The 13,431-nt window shown below is 42.9% G+C and overlaps 1 protein-coding gene and 2 non-coding genes across 3 annotated transcripts; all 3 read right to left on the bottom strand.

Annotated features, from left to right (window-relative positions):
* Nucleotides 1–1,020: 1,020 nt before the first annotated feature.
* On the bottom strand, nucleotides 1,021–6,206 carry RPL23 (ribosomal protein L23). Its single transcript, XM_024130482.3, has 5 exons — nucleotides 6,173–6,206; nucleotides 5,403–5,486; nucleotides 4,968–5,096; nucleotides 1,264–1,377; nucleotides 1,021–1,156 (listed from the first exon to the last, which is right to left on the bottom strand). The coding sequence occupies exons 1-5, from the start codon at nucleotides 6,183–6,185 to the stop codon at nucleotides 1,074–1,076; spliced, it is 423 nt and encodes a 140-aa protein (XP_023986250.2). The 5' UTR covers nucleotides 6,186–6,206; the 3' UTR covers nucleotides 1,021–1,073.
* Nucleotides 5,236–5,371, bottom strand: LOC112066631 (small nucleolar RNA SNORA21). The gene has a single exon (XR_002892775.1). It is a non-coding gene; the product is annotated as a small nucleolar RNA SNORA21 (small nucleolar RNA).
* Nucleotides 6,207–11,011: 4,805 nt separating the features above from the next.
* On the bottom strand, nucleotides 11,012–11,083 carry TRNAC-GCA (transfer RNA cysteine (anticodon GCA)). Its single transcript has one exon. It is a non-coding gene; the product is annotated as a tRNA-Cys (tRNA).
* Nucleotides 11,084–13,431: the final 2,348 nt, after the last annotated feature.

Here is a 13,431-nt window from a genome sequence, read left to right on the forward strand (position 1 = left end):
TGCCCGGGTCCCACCTCCACAGTCTGACTTAATTGGTCTGAGATATGACCTGGCCACATTTTCAACTCCTCAGATTGAGAACCACTGCTTTCTAGTTCTGGTACATCTGAAGGACATCAATCTGAAGTACAAAAGAGAAGTCATCTCACCAAGTGACTATGTGCTAGGGTCTTCACATACACTCTAATCCTCAGCCTTTCATTGTACCCAATCTTACAGATACAACAATTTCCAGATACTAGATACGTGGACACAAACTTTAGTGTAAAAATCCTCTTCCAACATCTTTAGGCCAGACTATTGATCCAAACCAGCTGAGTGTTCATTTTCCCCAGACCCTGAATGTCACCTAAATCAACTGTCATGGCTTGGGAAAAAAAAAAGCTACAATGTTACTCTCATGGCTAGGAAAAAAAAAGCTACCATGTTCAATACCTTCAGGCAGAATTTGCCAGGGCTCATGCCTGTTGTGCTGGCATTCTATCATCTTTTATTCCCAAGCTAGGGTTTGGCAGATATAGGACCATCGTGTCAAAATACTTTTGATAGCAAAAAACTTGCAGATATTAACAACTTAGTCATCTTCCATGAGAGCAATTATTACGTGTCAGGTTTTACAAATATAAACTCATTTATGTGCCAACTTACCCAAAGGAAACCTGTTAACTGCAGAAGTGCATGTATATACGCGTGTACCTGCTTCCTACTCACATCACACCTTGAATTCCGTGAGTGTTCAGGATCTGACCATACACGCTACCTTATCTCAAATACCTTTCTAACTGTAGGGCAGTCACCTGGGATAACCTGTCACCAAGCAGTATCTACCACCTGCAATTTATTTTAAGAACTAATAAACTCAAGTTTTTACAGCAGAAATTGCAAAGTCCCCAAAGTCTGCACACTGACAGAAGTGCAAAGACTGTTGATCTTTTTTTACACATGCCCACAGAAAGTCTGCACTGGGTAGTTTTATTTTACAGAGGGGGTAAGGGTTAGGTGGTGTCAAGAAGAATGACATGGAGCAAATAATTTTTATTATCATTTTTTTCTTTTACAAATACAACAAAGAATCATGCAATGCTGCCTGCATTGGATGCAATCCTGGGCCACAAGTCTGCACATTCCTTTGCAACTGGTCCTGTGATGGCAGAACCTGCATAAAAGAATGATGTGACACATAAGCTCAAAGGGCTCTTTACTTGTACTCAAGTTAAATCATCCAATCTCAAAAGCCTAACAATGATGTGGATTCTTTATTACCTTTCATCTCGCCTTTATTGTTTACTATGACCCCTGCGTTATCTTCAAAATAAAGAAACACACCATCTTTTCTCCGGTATGACTTTCGCTGTCGAATTACCACTGCTGGATGTACTGAGAGGGGGGAAAAAAAGCAGCTGTCATTTAACCTGCCAAGTTCCAGTGCCACCACGAGAAAGCAATTCGCGCCTTGGCTAGCTCTCCAACATTTCCCATTTGGACAGAATGTATACATTAGCTTTTCATTTCCTAAGACAGTGTAAACTCCAATCACCCCTTAAGGAAAGACCTTACTCATTTCAAGTCCAAACTGCCTGCATTTCCTTGCAGGTGTAAGTCTGTACTTTGGGAGGACGATTAGCAACACACCAGCAGGAAACTTGCTAAGCACTTTCTATACTTTTCCTCACTTCACCCAAGAGGTGGGTACTATTTAAGATCCTAATGTCAGGACTTCCCTGGTGGTCCAGTGGTTAAGACTCTGTGCTCCCAATGCACGGGGCCTGGGTTCGATCCCTGGTCAGGGACCTACATCCTACATGCCACAAACAGAGATCCCATGTGCCACAATTAAGAACGGGCACAGCCAAATAAAGTTTTAAGATCCTAATGCCATAGAATTGGGAATGGGACCCTCCTCACACTGAATGAGTGGAGAGGCCAAGCTATTAACTCCTTATTATGCAATACTCCATCCCAATTTATATCAAAACCTCCAAGTACAAACCCTGACCTAAAAATTAGCACTTTATGGCCTTTCTAACTGCAGGGCACATGTTGTTTTAAGAGCAAAACCTGGAATTAACCTAAATATCTCATGACACATGCACAGAACAGAACCATTTAAAATGATTATGTACTTCTGTAATTTTTTTAATATGCAAGACAATCATTTGTGAAGCAAAAATGGGTTACGGGAAGGTAATGGTCCCATTTACATTGGAAAGTAGGACATAAAATATTAAAAACGATCATCCCTTGGAGGTCTAAGAGCTGGGTAACTGAAATTCAACTTCTATTTCTTATTTAATTAACTCTAGGTTTAACTTTTTGAGGAAATGTTTTCCAGGGTCATAAGTAACTTTTAAAAACCTACCTGCTCCAGGGCTTCCCTGGGGGCACAGTGGTTAAGAATCCGCCTGCCAATGCAGGCGACATGGGTTTGAGCCCTGGTCCGGGAAGATCCCACATGCTGTGGAGCAACTAAGCCCGTGCACCATAACTACTGAGCCCACGCGCTCCAGAGCCCGTGCTCCGCAACAAGAGAAGCCACCGCAATGAGAAGCCCGCACGCCGCAATGAAGAGCAGCCCCCGCTCGCCGCAACTAGAGAAAGCCTGCGCGCAGCGACAAAGACCCAATACAGCCAAAAATAATAAATAAAAAAAAAAAATAAATTTTAAAAACCAACCCAACAAAAAACGCTACCTGCTCCTAAAGTGAACATTTTTCCAGACATTCAAAGCATCTACTGCACTTGAAAGAAAACATGGATTCAAACCCTGACAGTAGCCTGGAGACCTTGAACAAGTTACTTAATCTTCTGGAGTTCAAGTTTCCCTCTTGTAAAGTAGGGATAATAGTTACATTTCCATATTTAATATCAGACACTAGAAATGCAGGATCTTCTAAGGACAGAGATCCTGGCTATCCTTGAAGCAAGTACTATCTATGTACATAGATGGTCTCTGAGTTTTTTAACAATGGGAAACACACTGAGGGATAGATAATATTGGCTGAGACCCTCCTCCGTTGGACTCTCATCTACTTAGAACAATTTAAATTCTCACAAATGCATTCAGCAAATAAGGCCACATGAATACAGGACTCTGGATTTCCAGTCCTGCTCCTTTCCACATTTCTGTATGTTATAATTAAGTCTAAGGCCAGGAGATGTAGCTGATCCTTGAAAAATGAAGGGTTAGGGGCGCCAGCCCTGTGCAGTCTAAAATCCATGTGTAACTTAGAGTTGACCCTCTGCATCCACTGATTCAACCAATCTCAGATAGCGTAGTACAGTAATATATTGTGGGGAAAAAAAAAATCCGTAAATGGACGCATGCAGTCCAAACCCACGTTGCTCGTTGTTCAAAGGTCAACTGTATTCATTTAGAAGAAACAAGGCCCAAAGAAAAAATTAAGAGTTGGAAAGTCAGAACTATTTTTAAAACCATGAAGTGTCCTCTGGTCTGTCCCACAACAGACTGAGACAGACAGCACATCCTGCTGCCACCTCACCCAAAGTGATGGACAATTGTTCTGCCCTTCCCTGACAGCTCCCCAGGCCACAGATCAGACCCAGCAAGTGTTCTAAGAGGAAAGCCTGTCTAGTTGCATGCTGATCCCAATCAACACATTGATTTATCAATGCTTAAGCACAATGCTTATTCCTTGCCTCCCAAGCCCCCAAGTGAATGTTAGAGGTCAACAAAGTAAGATTTCTGACCAAAAGGCTAAACACCTTGGGACAGAGTAGGATACAGACCTTCAAAGAGTAACTGTGATACATGGCTGAGACCTGTCCCATGTGTACTGCACATTAAGAGGACTTCTCAGGAAAAGCAAAACATCCCAGGCCAGAGACAAACTAAGCAGGCAGAGGAGAAAAGTTCAGGAGCTGGAAACTCAAGTACACTGAGTATCAGAAGCTCTAAAGTCTGTCAAGTCAGAAGTGTCTGAGGCCCCCCTCTAACCCATACATCTAGTAGGAAAACTTTTGGGGGTTGTCCACGATTAAGCAATGAGCAGTTCCCTGTTTTAGTTTCTACCAGAAGACATTTAGAAGCAACCATGCCAAACTTTTGACAAGTCACAACCCTGAGTTAATCTCATCTATGTATAATTACTCCTTTTCAAATTAGTGGTTCCTGAAAAGGAAACTTGCCTGAGGTGACTTAAGTCTTAAGGTTGTGATCTCACCTGGTACCACCATCCATGTTCATTTGTAGCCAAGGAGTCAGCAATTAATTAAAGACCTGCTCTCATAGAAGAGACAACCCTAGTAGGGGGCACAGCAAAACTCTGAGGCACAAAGGAAGGGATTTAAGTTGGAACAAAAAAACCAAGAACTAAAAGGAGAGCTGGGGAAGGAACTATGTGGATGGACTGTAAATCCCAGAAGGACAGAGCTTTTGTTTCTATAGGTATAAATATGTGATGTGGTCTGTTAACTATCGGCTGAACTTGCTGGGGGAAATGGCAGGGTAAATATGCAGAGCCCCTAGCTTACTTAGGAAGACAACTAAGAACTTAACTGGGGGTGGGGTGGTGGCGGCGGATGAATTGGGAGATGGGGATTGACATACATACACTATCAATACTATGTGTAAAATAGATAACTAATGAGAATAACTAATGAACTGTACAGCACAGGGAACTCTACTCAATGCTCTGCGGTGACCTAAATTGGAAGGAAATCCAAAAAAGAGGGGATATATGTATACGTATAGCTGATTCACTTTGCTGTGCAGTAAAAACTAACACAACATTGTAAATAAAGCAACTATATGCCAATAAAAATAAAAGAATGGTCTTTAAGACAGCAAGAATAGAACTCCAACTGCAGATTATCTCACACTGCCTCTCAAAGAAAATCAAGCTTTAAGAGGCCCTGAGAATGGTAAAACTACTGTTCTATTTTCCAAGAGAGGGAGAAGTCCTTCAACTGTCCACAGACCAAAAGGAGGATTTGGTCTCTCTACTGACCCTTCTTTCTGAGCTCTGGTTTGCCTTTCTTGACTGTGGCCATCACCATGTCACCCACACCAGCAGCAGGAAGTCTATTCAGTCGTCCCTTGATCCCCTTCACAGAGATGATATACAGATTTTTGGCTCCTATAAAAGGAAGTAAACAAACAAACAAAAAAGGGTTTTTTTGGAGGGTCTGTTAGGCAATTCTGCATTTCCCCAACACCTCCAAGGCCTCCCCCTCCACACACACTCCCAAGCAGTTAGTCCTCCCCCAGGTGGAACACCTTGTCACACCACCGATTGAAGCAAAACAACACAACATGTTGCCGCTTCACCCAAAAGTGGTGTTTTCACTCTGCCCTTTCTTGACGGCTCAGTGGGTCATTAGCAAAAGGCCCACTGAGTGCTTTTAAAAGGGGCAGTTTGGCAGAGTGCAGCCGAAGGTCTCACCTGTGTTGTCAGCACAGTTGATCACGGCTCCAACCGGAAGACCCAAGGAAATCCGGAATTTCGCACCAGAGGACCCACCACGTCCTCACTTTGACATCTTGAACACCCTCTTTCTGATTCTTGATGTACAAATTACTTGCCTAAGGAATAGCCTTCCAACCGGAAGACCCAAGGAAATCCGGAATTTCGCACCAGAGGACCCACCACGTCCTGTAAGTAAGAAGGGAAACAGGAGAGGTCCCTTCACATTCTTAAGCTATATATTCATTCGCACGTGCTTCGGGGAGCGGTACACTGTAGATTCGCTCTCTCTAGGACTCCTTATCCCCTCCCCATGTGCCACCCGGTTCTCAAGGCAAATAGCCAATTCCTCACTAGTAGCACATTACATTGAGATTAAGGGACCTGGACGACTCAATTCTCGGTCCAACTTTTGCACCACGTAGTTCTTCCTACAAGGCGGGAGACCAAACAAGTCGCCCACTCTGGGGATTAAGCCAGTCCAACTCCAACACCATTACTGAAGCGCTAGGCGCGGAGTGAACCCGCAGGATTCGGTCAAGAATCACGACTGGATCCTAGGAACTCAACCCTCCAGGTCCCCCCGTCACTTTCGGGGGGCTCTCCCGGTGCTCTCGCGGTGTCCCTCCACTCCCTCTCCCGCCCGGAGCAGAGCAAAGCGTCCCAGCTGCCCATGGCCGCCGTTCCCGGCGAGGCCAGCAGCCACCTCGCGACAGATGGCGAAGGATCTCCCAAAGCCAAAAACCCACCTCGCTTCGACATCTTGAACGCCGGAAAAGGACAAAAAGGAAGAACGTATAAAGGAAACTGAGATCCCGACTCCAACGCCCCGCCCAATCTGGTCACGTGACCCGGTGCTTGTTCAATCCACCTCTCTTCCCCAGGGCGCGGTCTTATTACGTCATAAATCCTGGACATCGCGTAGATCTCTGGCTGTGAAGTGGGCGGTGGATGGGTTGAGGGCTGCAGGAGTGGCCATGGTACCTACTGTACGCTGCGTACGAACTCGAAAGTAGTTGTTTGGGACACAGAAACATTGGTTTAATTTATCGGAAAACCTCTCTGAGCACTAAGTATGTGCCAGGGACGTCGATGGACGCTAGAGGTTCAGAAATGATTAAACGGTCTGTGCTGTATAGGGGCCTCCAAAGGACACACGGCGTCGGGGTCTAGAGGGAAAGAGTTCGAAACGGTTTCATTGAGTTGATATAACTGAGAAGTACCATTATAGCGCTACAGATAATTCCATATGTGTGTGCTTGGTCCCATACCCATCTGTATTTTAGATATCTTGCTTTATTCATTACTCCTTTCACTGCTTCAACTTCTCCCATTCTTCGGACTTCTTTCTGTCGATATATTCATTCAAATATTTATTAAACGACTACTTTATGCCAAATTCTGTTCTGGGCATACGCTAGACTACATCAGAGAACAAAACAGATCAACATTCATGCCCTGTGGAGCTTACATTCAGCCAGGGTGGCGGTGAAGGTGGATATTAGATACTAAGCCATAGACGTAGTAATTGCAGTATATAGTATGTTAGATGGTGATAAGTACTATGAAAACAAAAGTAGAAAAAAGTAAGAGGGATCTGGAAGTGGGAGGAGAGGCAGGTTGCAATTCAAAATAGAATGATCAGTGTGGGCTTCATGAAAGAAGTTGACATTAGTGCAAAGATTTTTAAGGTGAGGGAGCTAGCAATATGATTGTCTAGGGAAGAGCAGTCCAGATAGAGTCATCAACCAATAAAAGACCCTAAGGTGGGATTGTGCCTGAACAATGTGAGGACCAGCAAGGAAGCCAGGAGTGACTGGACAGGATAAGTGAAGGGAAGAGTAGTAGGACAGAAGGTCAGAAGTAATGGAACTGGATCATTAGAGCTTTGTACACTGCTATGGACTTTGACATTTACAGACTTAAATAGGAAACCAATGAGTCATAAGCAGAGGAGGGACATGATCTGACTAATATGTCAGAAGGATCACTCTATTTGAGACTAGGCTGTGGGAGGGAACACAAAGATACAATAAGGCGATCTATTGGGAAGCTCTTGCAGTAACGCAGGAGAGAAATGATGGTGGTTTAGACTAAAGAGGTAGCAATAGAAGTGATGTGATCAGATTCTGGATATGTTTTGGAGGTAGAACCAACAAAATGCGGGGTGCAAAAGAAAGAGAAGAAAATGTTTCCAAGGCTTTAGGTCTGAGCAAGTGGAAGATGGCATTGCCATCAACTGAGATGGGGAGAGCTATGGGAGGAACAGGTTTGGCGGTAAGAGTATGAGTTCAGTTTTGGACATATTGAGTTAGATGTCTGTTAGACAACCAAAAGAGATTAAATAGCAAGTTGGACATATTAGCCTAGAGTTCCAGAAAGAGGGACATATAAATTTGGCAGTCGTCAGCATATAAGTATATTTAAAGACGTGATAGTGGATGAGTTCACAAAGAAGCAAGGGTAAATAGAAAAGACCATGGGCTAAGCTCTGGGGTACTTCAACATTAAGAGGTCTATAAATCTATACATTTATAAATTTCTCTTATCACTCTTAAATCCTTCACTTGCTCCTGCCAGTTTCTCTAGTTACCAGTTTTTCTCTCTCCTTCACTTCTCAGCCAAATTCCATGTGTTTCTGAATGTATGATTTCATTATCATATTTGTCTCTGTTGATCAATGAAACTAGCATCCATCCAGGTGTCCCTCTGGGATTCCCGTCCAATTTCTCTTCAGTCTGCCTTCTCGATGTCTCTCGAATATATCCACTTCTCTCCATCTCCTCTGCTAATGCTCTGGACCAAGCCACCTCCATCTCTTGCCTAAACTATTTCTGAAGCTTCTTAACATGTCTCTTGACCTCTATTTCTCCCCCCTCCACCCACTCACTCGTCATACAATAGCCAGAAATAATTTTTCAGAAACGTAAACATTACTATGTCACTCTCCTGAAAATCCTCCAATGGTTTCTGTACTCTTAGAATCAAAGTTAAAATCCATATCACAGCCTACTAGGCCCTGATCTGGCATTGTCCTACCTCTTAACCTCATCTTGCACCGTGCTCTGTCTTGCTCTGCAGGGTTGACGTTTTGGTCCCAGATACCATCCATGCTCCTGAATACCCACAGGCCTCACACATGCTTGGAATACTCTACCCTGCCTACCCGTATCATGTATTTCACGTTTGCTGATTTTTCAGATCTCAGCTTAAATATCTTTTCCTTAGGGAAATTCTACCCTGACCTCTCTTATGTAGTATTTTTCCTTCTTACTATTTATTTCAATTCTTCAATATATATTTGATGACTTTGTTGAGTAACGATCCCCCCCAACTAGTCTATATGCTCCATTAAAGGCTGAGTCCATGTTCTCCTTTTTGTTCAGTGGTATATCCCCAGCATTCAGCACAGGGCCTGGCTCAGTAAATACATGCTGAATGATTGCTGAACAAATGAAGACGTCTACCTCTATGGTCTCCATACGTCAGCATCCTTGTGTGAGGGAATTTTTATTCATCTATGGCAAAATTAGAAATATTTAGAAAACACAGTGTTTCTTATAAAGCTCCATTTGCTGAATTTAAAGGACTCCCTATTATTCTGGGATTATCTTTCCTCTTTCTTGTTAAAAATGTTCCTTTCAACCCTATGTCAACTGTCAACTTTCTACCATCCCAACACTGCCCCCCCACTTTTTTTTTTTTTTGGTACTTTCAGTGGTCCATGAAAACCAAAGGTCTGGGAATGATCTGTCTCTATTTCCTTACTTCCTGCATGCACATATTCCTTGAACCCCTGTAGTGTAGTTTATGTCCTCACTACATGACTGAAATTATACATACTGAAAAGTTATACTAGAAAGGTCACCATGACCTACTCTTTCCAAAATCCAAGGACCCTCCTCAGTCTTTATCTTACTTGACCTCACAACGTTTCACGCTGGGGCCCTCCCCATCTTCTTGACACTCTTCACCCACGGTTTCCATGATGCTAATAATAATAGAAGTTACTATTTTGGGAGTGCTACTAAGTACCAGTCATTGAGTTAAGCATTTTACAGGAATGTGACTTCCTGAATCCTCCCCACAGCCCTGTGATTTAGGTATTATTATTCTCATTTTTCAGATGAGAAAACTGAGAAATAGAAAAGGTAAGCCATGTGTCCAAGATCACACAGATCATGAAAGGTAGAAATGGAATGGCACCCTGAGTCTGGCTGATTCCAAAGCACAGGCTCTAAGCCACTCTGTTGTATTGCTCTCTCCTCCTTATTAATTGTCCGTTCTCAGTGTATTTCCCTGAGTGATCACACCACCCAGTAGCTTCCATTACCATCAATATGCTAATAACTCCCAAGTCTGTATCTCCAGCCCAGACATTTCTGCTTAGCTCTAGCCAATGTATGGAACCAATGACTGGGACACCTCCACCCCACAGGCACTTCAAACCTGACATCCAAAGCCGAAATCATGATTTTCCCAGAAATTTTGCTTTTCTGTCTATATTCGTTGTCTCGGTTGGTGCTACCAATTTTTCTGTCCATGCATCTAAAAGTCTGCCCTTGGTTCAAGGCTATTGCAACAGCCTCCAAATGGTCTGACCATAACCTCTGGTTGCTTAAAAGCCTGTACTGGCCCTCTAGTGCCGATGGAATAAAGTCCAAGCTCCTTAGCATGGCATTGGAGTCTCTTCCTGAAATGGCTTACCTTCTCCCTGGACTCATCTCCCGTCACCTCGCCTCTTACACTTCACGCTCCAGAAACACCAAACTGCTTAGGATTTCAGGACTCTTTCTTGCTTTATCCACTACATGTTCTTCAAAACTCTTTTCGATGTCATGTATTTTTGAACAAGCCATCTCTTCCCTGTGCCATTTCACAACCCCAGCATGCTCTTCCCCAAACCACCTCTTTACTTCGAGCAGTCATTCTCAAATATCTTTGTCTGAATATTCTTTACATTCTTAAGTTATTGAGAACTCCAAAGAGGTTTTGTTTATACAGTTATATCTATTGACATTTACCAGATTAGAAATTTAAATTGTGAAATGTTTAAGGTAATAAATCCACTACCTGTTAAAATACATAACATTTTAAAATGAAAAAGAAATGTATTTAAATTTTAAAAATAGTGAGAAGAGTAGCTTTGCTTTACGTTCTTTTAGAAATCCCTTTAATATCTGGCTTAATGAAAGACAGCTGGATTTTCATGTTTCCACATTTAGTCTGTTGTGACATCATGTAGCCTCTGGAAAGCTCCACTGTACTCACGAATGGATAAGAATGAAACAGGTAAGTAACGGAGTATGAAATAAATTCTTTTTTCCTACGTAGAAAGTGTCTCACAGGCAGACCTCCAAGAATTCAACTCCCAAACCACAGACTGGGGACCATTGACGTAGAGATAGAGAACACAGGAAATTCCTTTGCGCGTTGACCTCATTAGAATATAAAATCTACGATGCTGTAGTTTACTACTTTTTGTATTCCCAGAAAACACTCAAGAATGACCAAATTATTCGCTTGGTTAGTACCACCTCTCTTTTCTACCACCTTTGGAATGCTCTTAGGTTTAAAAGGAGAGCACGAGGGGGCACCCGGATTTGAACCGGGGACCTCTTGATCTGCAGTCAAATGCTCTACCCCTGAGCTATACCCCCTCTGCTGGCAAAGAGGAGATTACAGCTTATTTGTAGTGTTTACTGACCAGACATTGCATTGGTGATTAACAGTAGTTTGATACGTATGACCAATTGTTTCAGGTTTCCTGGGGTGATGCTAAAGAACCAAGAGAAAAGGCAATTCGCACCCAAGTGATAGAAGGGGAGGGCAAAGTCTGGTCTGAGCTGGGCTTGAAGGTCCTGTGGGGTGTGCGATGGGTTTTCCCTCCTTCAACAACAACCTCTTGTACCTCTGGCATCTTGGAATTCTTTAAGTCTAATTTCCATCCTCCCTGCCTGCACCCCGAGCTGCATTTGATCCCCAGCCTGTGCTTTGCACAGGAGAGGAAGTGCTTCCCTTGTCCTTCCCAAGACACCCCTGCTCTTGTACCAGACGTGCCTGCAGTATCTCCATTCTCTCCAGCATCTTCAGTCTCTCCCACTCGCTTGGCTCCTTCAAACATCAACAGGTTTTCCCTAGACTGGAAAATCTTCCCTTTAGCTGTTATCGCCTGTCCATTTCTTCTTTCTCACTACCAATTTTTAAGAAAGTCTGTGACTTCATTTCTCTCCTTATCAACAAGCTGTCTCCGTAGTTCTGTTTCCCTCTACATTTACTTTCTCTACTGTCAGGTATTTTTTTCCCCTTGGAGTATGTATCTTGTTTCTCCAACCGAACTGTAAGTTCCTTGAGGGCAGGGATCATGTTGCATTCCTTTTTGTATTCCCCATGGTGGCACAGTGCCTGGTTCACTATAAGCCCTGGGTGGTACCTATCAGCCAAACCTAATTAAACTCAACTGTGGCATTCCACCAAGCTTTCACCCGAGCAGCAGAATGTTGTTAGGGGAGAGCTCAGAAGTCTGGGTCGCTCCACCAATCTCTCAGTCTCCCTGTTTATTACTCTTCCACCACTGACTGACTAGGTTCACTTTCTCACTCTCTACAATGACTATTTCACAAACGTTCTCCAGTCTCAAACCTTCTACACCTTATCTTTCCTCCTCAGAGAGTGCTGAAGAGCTGGCCTCTTCCTTTTTGGAGAAAGTCAGAATCAGTCAGGAGCAGGGTTGTGCTGATAAATGGCTAACGACTGGCTCCAGGGGACCTGATTTTTAGCATTTGCCAATTCCCATAGTGCAAATTCGCCCACCTGCTAATTTCCAGTGAAGTCAACTGACTTTTAAAATTCCTGAAAATTTAACAATTGGTTCTCACAAGCCGGTATGAGTCGAATCTAGTGCACTTCTGGGATTGACTCCCTCTTTCACCAGCTACCAACTATACCCTGACAACATTTGGAGAAATTATGTTTCTAACCTAGACATTTCCCTGAACTTCAGAATTAACTGGATCTCCACCTGCATACTTAACATCTCCTCTTAAATGTCTACAGGGCACCTCAAACTTAGCATATTGACCTCATACTAGAATGTGAAGTCTATGAGGATAGGAGGCTGTACTTTATTACGTTCTGTTTCAGAGCTTTAAAAAGAAACTCTTGAGGGTTTTTTTGTTTTTCTTTTTGTTTTTCCTAAACTTACTCCTTTCTCAGTTCTTTATCTCAGGATACCACATCCACCCTGATAGTGAAGACAAAAAAGAAGAGTTATTCTTTTTTAAAAAATTTATTTTATTAAAGTATAGTTGGAGAGTTAAAGGGAATGGGTGTCGGAGGCAGAGGTTCTGAAGTTCACGACTCCTAGAAGGGGAGGGGAATGAAAGGCTCTCGGTGAAGAGGGACTCCTCAGAGCCTTTCTATCCTGATGACAACGTGACTCTTTCAAGAGAGCAGCAGTGACAGCTCTGGAATGTCTAGGGTGAGGAAGGGCTTAGTGACCAGAGTCTGCTGGCAGCACAGGATCCTAGGTCCAGAACCCTTCAGATCAACTTACCAATAAGTTCACTATGTAAAACAGTTAAATTTGGTTCAAATGGGGAAGGATGAGAGTTATTCCAACCTGGCAACACTCCCTACCCCCATTCCCCCCTCCCTACAGGAGAGGCTCCAGGGAGTACCTTGAAAACCATTGGAAGAATTCTCCTCATAAATGACTTGAAATGCCATGTCTGTAATATGCTACATTACATTTTTTTACCCATTCCAATTATTTTTCTATTTTTCTGCCAATCTCATACTTTAATTAATTTAGAGCCTAAGAGCTTTGTAATATAACAAAGGAAGAAGTTGTAATGTCTAATAAATAAGTAAAATAACATGTTTTTGGGGGGGGCCGGCATATTGGTGTATTTCTTTAAAATAATGTCTACTATTGGCAAGATTTGACTAGATACCTTCAACGTAGAGATTCACTTGGTAAAACTATATATTGATCAATAAAAAAATA

Source organism: Physeter macrocephalus, unplaced genomic scaffold (genome assembly GCF_002837175.3).
Source record: "Physeter macrocephalus isolate SW-GA unplaced genomic scaffold, ASM283717v5 random_1119, whole genome shotgun sequence".
In the NCBI taxonomy this organism is placed as follows: domain Eukaryota; kingdom Metazoa; phylum Chordata; class Mammalia; order Artiodactyla; family Physeteridae; genus Physeter; species Physeter macrocephalus.

Coding starts and splice junctions, on each gene's coding strand:
- RPL23 (XM_024130482.3), bottom strand. Junction 5,097..5,402: donor CAACTGTGCTGACAACACAG/GTGAGACCTTCG, acceptor TTCCTTTTATAG/GAGCCAAAAATCTGTATATC. Junction 1,157..1,263: donor CAATAAAGGCGAGATGAAAG/GTAATAAAGAAT, acceptor TCTTTTATGCAG/GTTCTGCCATCACAGGACCA.